Below are 14619 nucleotides of genomic sequence, written 5' to 3'. Positions count from 1 at the left end.
TGATTGGTTGGCGCGCCATCTGAGGCACACGTCGAAACCATGTTTTCTCTCCATTATCTTACCATTCTCTCTCCTTGCACGCAATCTTTTACACTGTGTCTCATTGTTGCTAAAATTCTTTAACAATTAGTTTTAATTGTTTACCTATATTTTTCGAGAAATACTCCAAAAACCTTTTGAAACCCCTAGTGACTTTTATGAGAGGCTAGTGACTTTTAAAAATACAAAATTTCTGAAATAATGCATAAAACGATCTATATGATCTACTAAAAAATCGCTTCTTTTATGTAATCGATTGCACAACCATTTGCAGACATCAATTCTATCAATAAACATTGAATTTCGAAGAAACAAATACATAAGAAACTAGAAGCACATGCTGTTCATGGCTGCCAAATATGAATTGACAGAATTACTCAAAAAAATGCTCCAACTCAATGTGCAATGGCTTAAACAATTGCTTTTTAATTTCTTATTGTTGATCTGTAACTGTTTTTAATTGCTGCTTCATAGTTTTTTAGAAATTTACAAAAAGCTTCGTGTCAACTACAGACTTTCACGAAGGACTGCAGTATTTTAATAATATGTACATGGGTGGTCTAAATGACGCGGTATAAGAATAATCTTATACCGTGGTTCGTACATAGAATTTCAAGCTAATTGATTTTGAACCCATAACAAAGGTTTCGGTAGAAATTTTGTTTCAGGTTCGCGATATTGTGTTCAATGTATCAATGGTCGTTGACAGTTGTTAAGATAATTGTTACAAGCAGTTGCAACTAAATTTGATTTATTTACGAACGCAACCATATGATTGACTTATTTTTGAACACCGAACCGGTGATCTGTCGTGTCGAATTGCTGACGTTGAAAAGCGAGCGACGTGATGATGATTTTGGTTAGAATTTTCTAACATACAAATCGAACAACTGATTTACCAAATAAAAGTTTTTCACATTCTAATCAATAGTATTAAAGTGTAATAATGCATTCTCTTTTTACGCGTGGTAATGCTATTGCAGCTTATGCATTGAGTGTTCTGGCGTGTGTAACATTTTGTTGTTTTCTTTCGACTGTATTTATTGATTATAGAGCCTATGCAACATTAAATACCGTAAAAGTAGTTGTGTAAGTATGGTTATATTATTTCCATACGTGTTACAAATATAAATTCGAAGGAAAATAAAGTTTTAATTTAATATCTTCAATTATAGTTTATTAGCTTCCCATGTTTGACATTTCTTTTAATAATTATATGACCTTTTTAAGAGATTTTCTTATTAATAATATTTGTGTTTCTAGTTAAACTATAAGGGTGTACGTCGCAAATAAATTGTAAATGCATAGAGCAACAATTAGTACTCGTATCATTAACAATATGTCAAATAACCATTTATGTTTCAATTTTACAGAAAAAATGTGCCTGATTATAGTGCATCAAGGGAAAAGAATGATCTCGGATATTTAACATTTGATTTACAAACTGATATCCTTTTCTATTTTATAAGTTATAAATTATATTAATACACTTCTATGGTTGTACTGCGGGGATGGAATTTTACATTTAAATTTAAATTGGTAATATGATTGAAAAATAGAATATATGCTATGAATATTTAATGATTTTGGTCTGTATCAACTGTCCTGCTTTTAAAATTATTTTAGCTGTTCAAATGTTCATAAAAGTTCAAATATTAAACAAGTATCAAAATGTCATAAAAATTGTTTGTTTGTACAGTTTTTAAAAATCCTGAAATTGCTAAGAACTAATATAATATAGGCATATTTCTACTATCAGCTTTATATTAGAAATTTTGTGTAAAATTGTCAATTGCAGTGTTTACATGGAGTGAATTTACATGTGAATAATGTATAGTTTCTTTACATAGACATAAATCTTACTCCGTTGTTTAATTGGAATGTTAAACAACTATTTTTATACCTCACAGCTGAATATCGAACAGAAAACAATGATTTTAACCAGGTATAGTAGAATAATGAAATATTCAAAACATTTACATCTTATTAATTCATTAATAGACTAAAAATAAAAAGTTATTAAATCTAGGTAATATTGTGGGATAAAATAGTACTTCGAGGAGATAAAGCAGCACTAGATTTTAAAAATATGAACACAAAATATTACTTTTGGGATGATGGTAATGGTTTAAGGTAATGTTTGTTGCTATTAAATAATCTCCTAGAAACTAAAATAAATGATATTAAAATTACGTAAATTAATGTATTTTTCTTAATAATTTCAGGGGAAATAAAAATGTAACGTTAACGTTATCATGGAATATTATACCAAATGCAGGACTTCTACCAAGCGTCAATGCTTTTGGTTTTCATACTTTTGAATTCCCATCGGAATACACATCGTTGCGGGTGTAAGGACATTTATACATGTAATATATTGATATTCATTGTTTGCTCATTGTTGTTGATATAAAATAAGTGTACAATGAATGTAATATTATTTTCATGTATTATTATTAAAAATCAGGTCATACACAGTTTCATATATGTTCTTGTTTTCTTTACATATATTTTAAATTTAGTACACATGTAACAAATTTAAAGACAAATTTGAAAAATACTAATCTGTCGCTGTGAATACTAATTGATAACATTTAGTATTGTGATAATGATAATTATATTTTTTAAGAAAAAATTGTACAAGTTCCGTTTCTTTGTCCTAAGTCTATGTGGAGAACTGTAAAATTATTCGGTAAGACCTGGTTCTTTTGTGAAAAATTACAAGGACAATTTAGAACAGTATGGAAAAGGACACAGAAAAACGTCGTGTAATTATCCTTCTACTGGCGACTGTAGAAAGTAGTTACCAGAAAATATATTATAATTTTTATAAAGGCAACAATTTATCGTATTTATTTTTACATTAGTGATATTTTTAAATTCTTGCTAAACATTGTTTTTATTAAAATGTTAAGTTCGGAGTAACTTCTTGTTGTCATTTTCTTCAGTTTCACTTAATGATTCATTTTGTTCCCCCTCTATTGCCTCTTCATCATCATCATCATCATCATCATCGTCGTCATCATCATCATCATCATCATCCTCATCATCATCACCATCTTCTTCATCTTCGTCTTCATCATCAAGAGTATAATTCTCAGAACTATAACCCTGAGATTGATTTCCTGTGATAAAGAAGAACGCATATTAATAACTTATTAAACCATTAAATGCACATTAGAACATAAACAATTTTTATACCATAATAATTATAATCACTTTCTTCATCAGATTCATACAATCCGCTTTGATTTTGTCGACCAAATTTATGAGTTCGTGCTGAAATAAAAATTAAAAACTTTATATGAAGAAATATCTGAGTTAATTTACTAAAAGAAAGTGACATCTTGTTTAACATTATAAAACAACTACTTGTTAAGCTAGTCTTCCTTTTAAATGTAATCTGTAAATATTAAGTGATAAAGATGATTATGTATCGCATGCAGTTGTTTATAATTTCTGTGATTATGATATAACTATATTATTGCTCCTGAATATACAAGCAATTGCTTTGTTACTTACTTGACATGCTAAGATCTTTCGTCTGAGATGTTTCATAACTACATTTTGGACAAGGTATTGGCTTATTTTTTTCATACTTGAAACCTTTTCTTCGGACATGGTCTTCACAATAGCATGTTTTACACCTCAAACAGGAGTACTGACCCAAACGATTGCACGATTGACCTGGAATTTTGAATCACTTTGTGTTACGTCTTAATAAAAATATAAAAATTACTGGCAAATAATAATAGTATCTAATATCAAAATTAGAAAATATTTTATCGATATTTTTACATTTAAAACTTTCTGCTTCCAAAACTTGGCATGATGCTTGATGTTCAAACTGGTCATCTTCACAAAGGAAGCAGTTGCAAAATGAGCAGCGAAATATTCTACCACCATGATCCCATACACCTCTTTCACATTCTTGACAAATTGCTTCTGCCAATGGACATATACATGCATGAGTTGTAAGACAGCGCCTTCCATGACAGATCCATGCTTCGCAATGATCACATATTGCACCCTACGATTTTATGTGCATAACGTAATTTCAAAATACAATTTTGCAATTATAGTAGTTGCTACTTTGGATTACTTCTGAAACAAACTTACCACCATACCTAATCCAGTAGTAAATATTCCAGGATGACGAACAATGCAATCTCCAGTTTTTAACATACATTTCATCTTTCCACAATGTGCACACAAAGGTAACCGTTGTAGACTTTGACAAAAATAGCAAAATGCCCTACTCTTCTGTTTCTTATTGCACTTATCACATTCCTATATCATCGAAAAACATAAATCAAATGTGGTTTATATATTGAAATTTAATATACAAATATATGTCTTTATAAATTTTCATATAACATCATAAATGTCATCAATTTTATTTAATAATAAGGAATAGTTATGTATTTTTACTTAAGTTGAGGTTATAATGATACTTACCATTACTGCATTGCAAGGAAATTTCGCTAGATCTACTTGATCTTTTGCAGTCCGAATTTCTTTTTGTCTCAATTTTTGTTTCTCCGCTTTTCTTCTTTGACCTGTCTTTTTCTTTGGCATATTGTAGCTTTTAACTTCAACGTAACTTGTAGGAGCTTGTTGGGCGATATTGAAGTACTATGTATGTATCTATGATGTAGTAGCATTCCAATCACATACAAGGTGTCCCAAAAATGACTTACAATCCGGAAATGGGGGGTACCGGATCGAAGATCGGTTCGAAAATTTGTTACGCGTATGTGTTATATATCTTGCTCTTGCAAATAAACATGATATCGAGAGCTATGATAGTATGTATATGTTTTCCGCAATCTTTTGGATGGTTTTTGGATTTCCTTAATAACAACATTTATACATTAAATTTTGCATTTCGAGTAAATAATTATCTTTCAGAAAAAGATATAAAGATACTATTCACTTGTAACATTCTTTCATTTTTTCGCGCTAACATTCAGGGCAATGAAATAATTAGCAAGGATATATTCTATCCAACTTGTCAAAACATTGTCTACAAACACATACATTCGAAACATATCTCAATGTACATTAAGTATGGCTTGCAAATTCGTTGGTGAATGTGGTCGATAATTCTACGAGGCGAAAAGTACAAGTCTAATATCGTGACGCGTGTTTCAGATGGAGCACTAGCCGTACGGAGACACGAAAAGAGTAAGACCGCAAGCATGGTAAAGGGAGACAAGCTACAGTGGTTGTCAGTGTGACTGTTTCACTTAGGTTGCGCTCTCTTGCTCACTCATCATTTCCTCTCTTTATTAAAATTGTGAGAACAGCACTGTTTAGCTGTGGGAAGCGTCAACGAATCAGAAAAAGACAGTTTAGTGGGGCACTATTGTACTAGACCCTACCCCTCAAATCTCTAGGCCACAATTTGATCTAGGGTCTATGTCGTCGCCTCACCATAGTACACTACTGGGACTACCTTATTCTAAAGCATTTTTATCCCCACTATTTTAATCTGCCTTTATATTTGCTAAAATATGAAATAGTAATACTGAATGTATGTATGTGGTAATAGGTACGTAATAGGTTCTATCTTCATAGTTAATAATATCTTGTTGATAAATAACACATTTGAGAGATTAAAAATTTATATTTATGTAACACCATCCTTATTAAAAAATATAATTTTCTTAGCAAAAATATGATCTCTATACAATTTTCCATATTGTTAATGTATTATTTTAAAGATTTAAAATATTGAATGTCTAATACATTCACAACTATTATTTCAAAATAGTTAATATTTTGCAACATTATTATTTACAATCAAATGTTATAAGTATATTATAAGTTTGGATAAATTTTTGGTCTTATTTAAGACTGTATTTTTTCTTGCAGTAATTTTTCTAATTTGCGAACGTCTACTGCGAACTTGCGAATACCGTCGCTTAATTTATCAGACGCCATTTGATCTTCATTAAGAAGCCATCTGAATTCCGCTTCATCCAAACTTATCTTCTGAAGATCGCTTTTCTTAGCTGATTCCACTGAAAGTGCTTTACGAATCGGTTCATTACTCTTTTCTAAATCTTCCAATAATTTCGGACTAATGGTTAAGTAATCGCAACCGGCTAGTTCTTTAATTTCACCTAAAGGTAAAAATTTTGTAATATATTACTTGTATGTGTAATTAACGTTTGAAACATTGTCACAAAGACCAGATACTTACCAACATTTCTAAATGAAGCTCCCATAACAACAGTTTTGTATCCAAACTTTTTGTAATAATTATAAATTTTAGTTACAGATACAACACCTGGATCTGCTTTAGCTTCATATGATTTCTTATCTGTGTTTGCTACATACCTAAAAATTGATTTCACTACATGTATCGCGTTATGTTGAAGTGTAAATTTACTTAAAAAATTATTTCTTAATCCTTTAGATTTAAATTTGTAGTATCTTACCAGTCCAAGATTCTACCAACAAATGGTGATATGAGAGTAACACCAGCTTCTGCACATGCTACAGCTTGTGCAAAAGAAAATAGAAGCGTTAAATTACAATGGATTCCATATTTTTCTTCCAATTCGCTACAAAATATGAAACATTTTATAAATTTCTGTTACAATTAGTATTTTTAATAATAAATTTTTATCCTTACTTTGCTGCTTGAATACCTTCCCAAGTAGATGCAAGTTTAATTAACACACGATCTTTGTTTACACCAAGTTCTTCGTACAAACTAATTAACTTTTTTGCTTTTTCAATACTGGCTTCTTTATTAAAAGATAGCCTAGCATCTACTTCTGTAGAAACTCTCCCAGGAACAATGTTTAAAATCTCTTTACCAAAAAGAACACATGTAATATCTAAAGCTGCTTCAACTTGTTCTGCCAAAGTACTGAAACAAATAAATAAAATTATGAGTCCATAATTCACTTGAAATACAGTTGAATGCATAAAATCATTATATCCATTACCACTATAATATTTCGTAAACACTTCTTTTTCATATACATTTTATTTACATTCTTCTTTTCGTTTCTCTTTACAAATTTTAATATTCTTCCTTCTTACCATTAATTTTTATGTAATGTAATACATTTTTTTCTAAATATTTTCCTTTATACTTCTTCCTATATATTGTATTGCTTTGTATTGTTTTTCGAATTGCTTTGTCATTCCTACAATGTCTTAAAGCACCTTTTAATATACTTTAATGTTAATAAAAAATCTATCACTACTAAGTAAAAATAATATACTTGTTTTAAATAAAGCTTTCATTAATAATCAATAAAATTCTAACACTAACTGTTGTAATTAATTACAGAATTAGCATGCAATCTTGTCTACTTCTTGAGATACAAGTTATTTGTGAAAAAATTCTGTAATTTGTTGTAAAATTATACATGCTGTTATAGCATAAATAAATTATAAAATTATATAAATTCTTCTAATAATGTCTCTTAACTAATGCAGAGAGAAAGATAAAAAGTCAATTTTTGTGAAAATTATTATGTACAAACTTATTTTAAATATTTCGAAAATATTTAAACACACATTCAGCATATTAAAAAAAATACTTACGATCCAGTTTTCTTCCCATAGTGCACAGCTTTATCAATTAAATGTGCATATTTTTTTTGGCTAGCAGCAGCAAGAATCAAAGAGGGATTTGTAGTTGCATCTACTGGTTTAAATTGTTCCATCGCTGAAAATAATGCATAAGAATTTATGATGTTCATAGGCATTATTAATCTATCAGGAAATTTTTATTTGCAGACAGAAATCTATTATTTTATAGATAAACCTTCGTATTCATATCTTAGAGGTCACTGAAGACATTCACAGATCACATGAATAATACATTATGATCATCCCATTATATATTTTTATTATAATAATAGTATATTTATACTAATTTTGCATTTAATAAAAAAAAATAAAATCTACGTAATAAAAACATTACATATAATTCAATTCATAAAATGTATCTTTCATTAAATTATATTTCATAGAATATGATAGCAAGTTTTAATAGTTCCTGGAGAAATAAAATCAATTTTTAATGCACACTGGATAAACAAGTATCATATAACTAAAAATACAGTTATTAAAAATAATGAGATCGTAACATCGGTCGATTTTGTAATGTTCCCCACTACCGGATCTATAACGTAATCTAGAGACAAACAAGTATTTTTCCACTAATAAAATGTAGGGTATTTTGTAACAATAGAAACAATTGTAAAATAAATATAGTATTTAAGAATCGCATACGAAATAAATGAATATTTAGTATTTTAACATGTCTATAATATTTTAGAATTAAATAACAAATACATTATACATTTGTCTTTGTCATACATTGTGATAATTATCTTCACCTTTGGCCGAACACGTTAGCTGCGAATAATTTTTTCTTTCGTTTACTCACCTTGGAAGTCACCAGTATCGGCGACAATTGTCGTGAATTCCTTTAATTGCGTTAACGAGCTTGCCATCTTGACTTTCTTCGATTGAGATTCGCTCATTATTACAGATACTTTTATATGACGACCGAAGATCGAAATTCCTGCTTCTTACGCTGGAGTGGTCAACCGCGATACACTTTACAGGATTGCCAACTTGTACTATATTACCGTAACTAGGATCTTCGTTTGATAATCAGCAGTACGGGTGGGGCGGTGAGGGAGGGGGGTCTGATTCCTTGATATCTTGACTTTTGCCTACTATGTACTCTTAAGTTTGCCCATAGGCTATTATAAATTGTAACGCTGTTTACCAAACATCAGCATATGTTTGTATATATGTATGATACATATGTATGTTATATATTTATAATTATATTTGTAAATAATCATAATTTTGATGTATAATATTTTCCAATAATTGCCTTAGCTGCACCGCTGAACAATTTATATTTGGCGCGTTGAAAATTCGCAATACAGAATGCCATGTAATAGTCAATGCATAAAAGAAATATGTTTCCGTAGAATTTTCGCAAAGTCATTATTGAATACATGTATATGTACATATTTATGTAGATTGTACTTTATTTGACTCCACAATATCGTAAGCTCTTAATTTATCGGCAACAATGTACATGACACCAAAATTATAATTCAATTCCAGAACTTCAGAAAATATGCTATTGAAATTTATCGGCGAAGTCAATGCGGAAGTAGCAACATTAATTTGTCTCCTGTTTCTAATCAGATAACATTATAATAAAAATTGTGTTACGACTTTTATTGTCCTTATTGAATTATACTATTCTACAAAAATATACTCAGTATGTATAATATTTAATTTCAAATAAAGATGGAATTTGCATACTTATTTAGGCAATTTTTCATAATTGCGCCGAAAAATACACTTTTCTTATAATAGAAACGATTCATATAATTAACAAATAAAATGAAGTCTATTGTATTAATAATTGTTATGACAACACTGTCTTAAAGAATTTCCGAAATGCATGTATCAATCATTATTGTATACCGCTAAATTGTATATTCTAAAGAAAAGTATATCATTACGAGTGATTGTGCATTGTAGGACTATCATGATAAGAAATAATTAAATAATGCAGTAAACACATTATTGATAAGAATTATGGTTCTTACATAATCATGTTTCTCAATTATCTCATGTTGCTGCACCTATCTTTATCTAACAACGATATGCAACTGTTTGAAATCTTGATCGCGCGAAAAACATTTGTAAGTTCATATAACCGATTCTTTGTGCTACCTTACGTTCATTATCTGCTAATTTAACGAAATATTAATTAAGAAATTTAAAGGTGTTATATATTATTTCATTGCATACAATATTCATTTATTACTAGTACATAAGATTAAAAGTAGGATATATATATATACTATAAAATAGAACTGTAATATAGTACAATATGCAATATACGGGTACAAAACTACGTATGTACATGTACATCCTATGTATTTTAAGGCTGGATATAACATAGTTGCTAATGGTAACGCTTATAAATACAAATGTGTAGTTCGAATCATACTGTTATTAGTACAAGAGCCAATTCAGAATACGTAATTTATTTGATTGCAGTATTTATTAAAATTACAATAGTAAATTAATATTCGATATGAGCTCAATTTTCAGCGGTGGTGATAGTAGTGGTAATACGAATATTATTATTTTTGATGCTACCAAGTGCAAGAGAAAACTGAATGAAGAATTTAAAGTGTTGCAACGAAAATTGAAATCGAAATGGAAATTTGTTGAGTATGTAGTAACATTTTGCCTTTTTTGTTTTGTTTATTTTAATTTGTGGGGTAACGATTTTGTAAGTTGTAATTCTATTTTAGAAACAATGATCCATTAACAGATGAAACTTTATCAACATGTAAAGTGCTAGTGCTGCCGGGACCTCAAAATAAATTCACGGAATTGGAAATGAACTCCATTCGAACATTTTTAAATTCTTCTGGTCATATTTTAGTCATGCTTGGTGAAGGTGGTGAAAATAAATCAAACACAAATGTAAATTTCTTACTTGAAGAATTTGGTATAATGGTGAACAATGGTGGAGTATTTGATAATACGATGGTTTAAATAAAATTAATTTTTATGAATTATACTGATTAATATTTATCTTTTAGATAGTGTAATTCGTATGAGCTACAGTCAAATAATGCATCCAAAAGAATGTTTAATTTCCCAGGGAATGTCAAATAAATCAATATTTTCAAAAAATCATGATGAATATATGTAAGTGAATTAAACATAAAATAATAATTATACCTAATAAAAGAATGGAATATATAAGATTTTTAATACTTTTTTCTTCTGTTTCTAGAAATACAAAATATTTGTATCCATATGGTGCAACCTTAAATGTGGCTCAGCCATCAGTAGTTGCATTATCTAGTGGATCACTTGCAGTTCCAATGAACAGACCCATTTGTGCATATTATTATAATGAAGCTAGTGGTGGTAAATTAGTTGTCTTAGGTTCGTCGAAAATGTTAACTGACATGTATATTGAGAAAGAAAAAAATGATGTATTGAGAGAAATGATATTTGACTTTTTTGAATCAAAAGAAATCGTGACTAAAGAATATCAAATGGATGATGTAGATGTGAGTTCTAAAAATTTTATGTAAATTGTACATACAGTAATATTATTCATCATAATTAATGTTATGCTCCCTCATTTAGTTTTGGGAATACAATTTTGTGCCTGACATAACTCAACAAGCAGACAATCCAAAAGTATGCACACAAGATATGGACACAATGGATAATTCTTACGATTATACTAAATTATTCAAGCATCACTTGTATTCAATAAATTTAAACATGGTACCAGCTTGCATAAAAGCTTATGAAGTTTTAGATGTAAAACATGAACCTTTAAGCTTAATTCCACCACATTTTGAGTCTCCATTACCTCCTACGCAAGCATCAGTAAACATTTTTTTATTTGTACCAAATATGCTGTGAATTGCATAAATCCATGTTCAAAGATTGTTCTTTCAGGTTTTTCCACCAAGTTTTCAAGAATTACCTCCACCAGCTTTGGAACTATTTGACTTGGATGAAGCCTTCAGTTCTGATCTACTGAAACTTTCTCAATTAACAAATAAATACATGGCAACGAAAGATTTATCAAAAGATGTTGAAGTGGATCATTACATCAGAGAATTTGGAAGCCTAGTAAGAATACACAACACTAACATTCACACAGCAAAAGAAGTGTTAAATTCTGTCTTCCAATCTATATGTAGATATAAAGCCATGCATGAATAAGAAAATAGAGGTACTTGTAAAATTGTAAATACGTTTTGTATTTATTTATTATGTTATATATAAGCATAGAAATATATTAAATGATAATATATTACGGTAAAATGTTGCATTTCTTAAATAAAAAATTTAAAAATTTAATCACATTTTTCAAATTAATATTAAATAATAGTTTAAACAATATAACAAAATTCTAATATATCCAAAAAGATTATTTATTAATAGTACTCTTCACACCTATACGTTTTATTTACTCTTAAAACATAAAATTGTATAAATTATGAAAATTTAAAATTAGCAGGTATCGCATACATATAGGTTTTTATACTGATTTTGTATATACGTTTAATGTAATTTTGTCAGGTTTCCAAAAGCTGTAATATTCACTTAAAGTTTTCAAGATCTGCAGAGATTCTAATAATTCTAAATATTAATACACAACATAAAGTTCTCTAAGTAAAAATAGAATTCTCATTAACCTAGATTAACCGTATCTGGTATTACAAGTTCAATGTTTTTCTCGTTAGGTCACAAGTCCCCGCTTTGGTTTGCGTAACCACAGAACCTTCTAACTCGACAAATATAAGAAAGGTATATTTATCGATACAGTGCGAATTCTAGGTATATTTACCTGAAATTTTTTCATGAATTTCACGATTTTTCAGGATGTATATTATTTTTTAGCGAGGTTTTACATAACAATTGGGAAGATAGATATCTTATAGATATCTTTCATTTTCGAAGGTCAAGGTCATGTTAATGTCATAGTGTTATACATGTCTGAATAGATTATTCGTTCAGCTATACAATAAAAAATGATCATAGAAGAAAAACAGTTTTGTTGGATACTATTTATATTACGAAAAAAATTATCCCTCGGCACATAAGTATCCAACAAAAGTGTTTATAAGCGTATACACACTTGCATAGAGTGAAAAATTAATGTTTATAAAATGTTGATATTACATAAACTTGAGTAATTCAGTAACAAAAGGAAATAAAAATGATTCTTGGAGTAATTTAATTAAAACTTTAATTAAATCCAGGGACTGTAATAAAATGAATCGATAACCATGATGCAGATAACTATGTATACAATATTGATAAAATAGAAATTTACATTCTCCACATCTGATACAGAAAGTATGCGTTATTGCCATCTTGCATGAATGCATTGAACTAGAAAGCAAAATAATTTCATGTATAGTGGAGGCAGCACATTTGCTGATGCAAACAATAAATCTGTTGTGAGTTCCAGTGATTGTGAATAAACTAAAACATTTGTAAGTTAATTGGTGTCAATTAAATGCTGCAGGATGGTATTTAGAGTTTAACAAATTTTGTTTTATATCGTTTCAAAATTAACTCATAAAAAATGTCGGTATTTTTTGTGAATGCGTAAGTAAGAATATTTACCTTCCCACTGTTAGGTTATGTACATTTTTTGAATTATTTATATAGTTAACGTAGTTTAAAAAGATGTATCGTACTTTATATTGCAAAATTATGAAACCAGTTAAATAGATAATATTCTATTTCATAATAATAATGATATTAACAATGGTCATTATTTGAAACCATTCAGTAACCAAGATAGCGAAGTTGAAGGAGATTCTAATGGAGATCTACAAATTGCATCACCTGGTAATTCCGAAGCCCAACAGGCTTTGGCTCAGTTTTGGCCAAAGGTTACAGAAGAAATTAAAAAAATTACTACTGTAGGTACTACATAAATATTGTACATTTTATGTGATCAATACTAATGAATTAATGCATTTGTAGATGGACTTGAAAACGCAATCGTTACCATTAGCAAGGATAAAGAAAATAATGAAATTAGATGACGATGTGAAAATGATTAGTGCAGAAGCTCCTATGTTGTTCTCTAAAGCAGCAGAGATTTTTATACACGAATTAACATTAAGGGCATGGGTGCACACAGAAGATAATAAGAGACGTACACTTCAACGAAATGATATAGCAATGGCAATAACTAAGTATGATCAGTTTGATTTTCTTATCGATATAGTGCCTAGAGATGAGTTGAAACAAAGTAAAACACAAGGTGAAAGTACTGTACGTACATCTATGAACTCGGATCAGGTACATTACTATTTTCAATTAGCGCAGCAACAGGTGTCTGCTAATCAAAATGTTCAAAGTAGTAATGCAACAACACAGCCCATACAAATTGTACAACCATCTACAGGACAGATACAGACAATCAATATAGGTAGCCCAGTAGAACAGGTATATTATTCGCTTTTGCAATAGAAGCGTATTAACAATTTATCGAATCGTTTAATTGTTTATATGAAATTTAGGAAAGCAATAGTGCAAATACAACACAAACAGTAACAGTACAAAGTCCGCAACAAACGTCGAGTCAACAAGTCATACAGTTACAACAACCTCAGCAAACGCCTACCACACAAACTGGTGGTATACAAATAGTGCAACAAATTGTAACACCCAGTGGAGAAATACAACAGATACCTGTATGTATTTTTATTATAGCGTTTAGCAAACTAACTTATCTTCATTCACACTTATGTTTCTTTTCAGATACAATTAACACCTCAACAACTTCAAATGATTCGTATGCAAGTGCAAGGTGGAAGTAACCAGCCAATTATAATTCAAACTGCTCCAATACAAGCTCAACCTCAACTAATACAAGTCGCGCAAGGCACTCAAGCACCTGTCTTTCTGCAAGCAAGCGGAACCGACAATGAGTAAATGTTAATTAGTTTTAAGGAATATTTAATATTTAGTAATTTAATCCTAAACACGAAATAGGATAAAACAGTA

At 29.4% G+C, this 14619-nt stretch overlaps 5 protein-coding genes across 9 annotated transcripts; 3 read left to right on the top strand and 2 right to left on the bottom strand.

Annotated features, from left to right (window-relative positions):
• The first annotated feature begins 695 nt into the window (after positions 1-695).
• Positions 696-2519, top strand: Spase22-23 (Signal peptidase complex subunit Spase22-23). The gene is made up of 5 exons (XM_078187505.1): positions 696-1128; positions 1413-1488; positions 1898-1984; positions 2069-2172; positions 2265-2519. The coding sequence occupies exons 1-5, from the start codon at positions 986-988 to the stop codon at positions 2392-2394; spliced, it is 540 nt and encodes a 179-aa protein (XP_078043631.1). The 5' UTR covers positions 696-985; the 3' UTR covers positions 2395-2519.
• A 292-nt stretch (positions 2520-2811) lies between these two features.
• Positions 2812-5213, bottom strand: Noa36 (zinc finger protein 330 homolog Noa36). Its single transcript, XM_078187493.1, has 6 exons — positions 4498-5213; positions 4159-4329; positions 3838-4069; positions 3562-3726; positions 3241-3318; positions 2812-3164 (listed from the first exon to the last, which is right to left on the bottom strand). Exons 1-6 carry the CDS (start codon positions 4615-4617, stop codon positions 2950-2952), a joined length of 981 nt encoding a protein of 326 aa, XP_078043619.1. The 5' UTR covers positions 4618-5213; the 3' UTR covers positions 2812-2949.
• A 435-nt stretch (positions 5214-5648) lies between these two features.
• Positions 5649-8649, bottom strand: Taldo (transaldolase). The gene is made up of 6 exons (XM_078187492.1): positions 8459-8649; positions 7609-7732; positions 6683-6922; positions 6486-6611; positions 6248-6384; positions 5649-6167 (listed from the first exon to the last, which is right to left on the bottom strand). Exons 1-6 carry the CDS (start codon positions 8553-8555, stop codon positions 5893-5895), a joined length of 999 nt encoding a protein of 332 aa, XP_078043618.1. The 5' UTR covers positions 8556-8649; the 3' UTR covers positions 5649-5892.
• Positions 8650-9114: 465 nt separating this feature from the next.
• On the top strand, positions 9115-12163 carry Ift52 (intraflagellar transport 52). Of its 4 annotated transcripts, none has more exons than XM_078187477.1 (7): positions 9115-9316; positions 10162-10284; positions 10368-10585; positions 10662-10770; positions 10859-11141; positions 11221-11469; positions 11542-12161. In XM_078187477.1, the coding sequence occupies exons 3-7, from the start codon at positions 10456-10458 to the stop codon at positions 11809-11811; spliced, it is 1041 nt and encodes a 346-aa protein (XP_078043603.1). In that variant the 5' UTR covers positions 9115-9316; positions 10162-10284; positions 10368-10455; the 3' UTR covers positions 11812-12161. The 4 variants fall into 4 exon arrangements, with proteins under 4 accessions (XP_078043603.1, XP_078043604.1, XP_078043602.1 ...); XM_078187478.1 differs by lacking the exon at positions 9115-9316 and adding an exon at positions 9435-9746 and having other exon boundaries at positions 10388-10585; positions 11542-12163; XM_078187476.1 differs by lacking the exon at positions 9115-9316 and adding an exon at positions 9437-9746.
• An 874-nt stretch (positions 12164-13037) lies between these two features.
• Positions 13038-14547, top strand: Nf-yc (nuclear factor Y-box C). 2 transcript variants are annotated; one of them, XM_078187496.1, is made up of 5 exons: positions 13038-13091; positions 13394-13526; positions 13591-14058; positions 14133-14306; positions 14374-14547. In XM_078187496.1, exons 3-5 carry the CDS (start codon positions 13591-13593, stop codon positions 14545-14547), a joined length of 816 nt encoding a protein of 271 aa, XP_078043622.1. In that variant the 5' UTR covers positions 13038-13091; positions 13394-13526. The 2 variants fall into 2 exon arrangements, with proteins under 2 accessions (XP_078043622.1, XP_078043621.1); XM_078187495.1 differs by having other exon boundaries at positions 13040-13206.
• Positions 14548-14619: the final 72 nt, after the last annotated feature.

Source organism: Augochlora pura, chromosome 7 (genome assembly GCF_028453695.1).
Source record: "Augochlora pura isolate Apur16 chromosome 7, APUR_v2.2.1, whole genome shotgun sequence".
Lineage (NCBI taxonomy): Eukaryota > Metazoa > Arthropoda > Insecta > Hymenoptera > Halictidae > Augochlora > Augochlora pura.
This window is presented reverse-complemented; position numbering and strand designations above follow the sequence as displayed.

Bases quoted from the DNA above. Each gene is read 5' to 3' on its own strand.
- Spase22-23 (XM_078187505.1), top strand. From the start codon at position 986: ATGCATTCTCTTTTTACGCGTGGTAATGCTATTGCAGCTTATGCATTG. The intron at 1,129-1,412 runs GTAAGTATGGTT...TCAATTTTACAG, and splicing joins AATACCGTAAAAGTAGTTGT to AAAAAATGTGCCTGATTATA. The intron at 2,173-2,264 runs GTAATGTTTGTT...TAATAATTTCAG, and splicing joins GATGATGGTAATGGTTTAAG to GGGAAATAAAAATGTAACGT.
- Noa36 (XM_078187493.1), bottom strand. From the start codon at position 4,617: ATGCCAAAGAAAAAGACAGGTCAAAGAAGAAAAGCGGAGAAACAAAAA. The intron at 4,330-4,497 runs GTAAGTATCATT...TCGATGATATAG, and splicing joins TTCCTTGCAATGCAGTAATG to GAATGTGATAAGTGCAATAA. The intron at 3,165-3,240 runs GTATAAAAATTG...TCTTTATCACAG, and splicing joins AAGTGATTATAATTATTATG to GAAATCAATCTCAGGGTTAT.
- Taldo (XM_078187492.1), bottom strand. From the start codon at position 8,555: ATGAGCGAATCTCAATCGAAGAAAGTCAAGATGGCAAGCTCGTTAACG. The intron at 6,612-6,682 runs GTAAGGATAAAA...CATATTTTGTAG, and splicing joins GAAGGTATTCAAGCAGCAAA to CGAATTGGAAGAAAAATATG. The intron at 6,168-6,247 runs GTAAGTATCTGG...TTTTACCTTTAG, and splicing joins AGCTTCATTTAGAAATGTTG to GTGAAATTAAAGAACTAGCC.
- Ift52 (XM_078187475.1), top strand. From the start codon at position 10,145: ATGAGCTCAATTTTCAGCGGTGGTGATAGTAGTGGTAATACGAATATT. The intron at 10,586-10,661 runs GTGGAGTATTTG...TTTATCTTTTAG, and splicing joins TGGTATAATGGTGAACAATG to ATAGTGTAATTCGTATGAGC. The intron at 10,771-10,858 runs GTAAGTGAATTA...TTCTGTTTCTAG, and splicing joins AAAAATCATGATGAATATAT to AAATACAAAATATTTGTATC.
- Nf-yc (XM_078187495.1), top strand. From the start codon at position 13,184: ATGTCGGTATTTTTTGTGAATGC. The intron at 13,207-13,393 runs GTAAGTAAGAAT...GAAACCATTCAG, and splicing joins TCGGTATTTTTTGTGAATGC to TAACCAAGATAGCGAAGTTG. The intron at 14,307-14,373 runs GTATGTATTTTT...GTTTCTTTTCAG, and splicing joins GAGAAATACAACAGATACCT to ATACAATTAACACCTCAACA.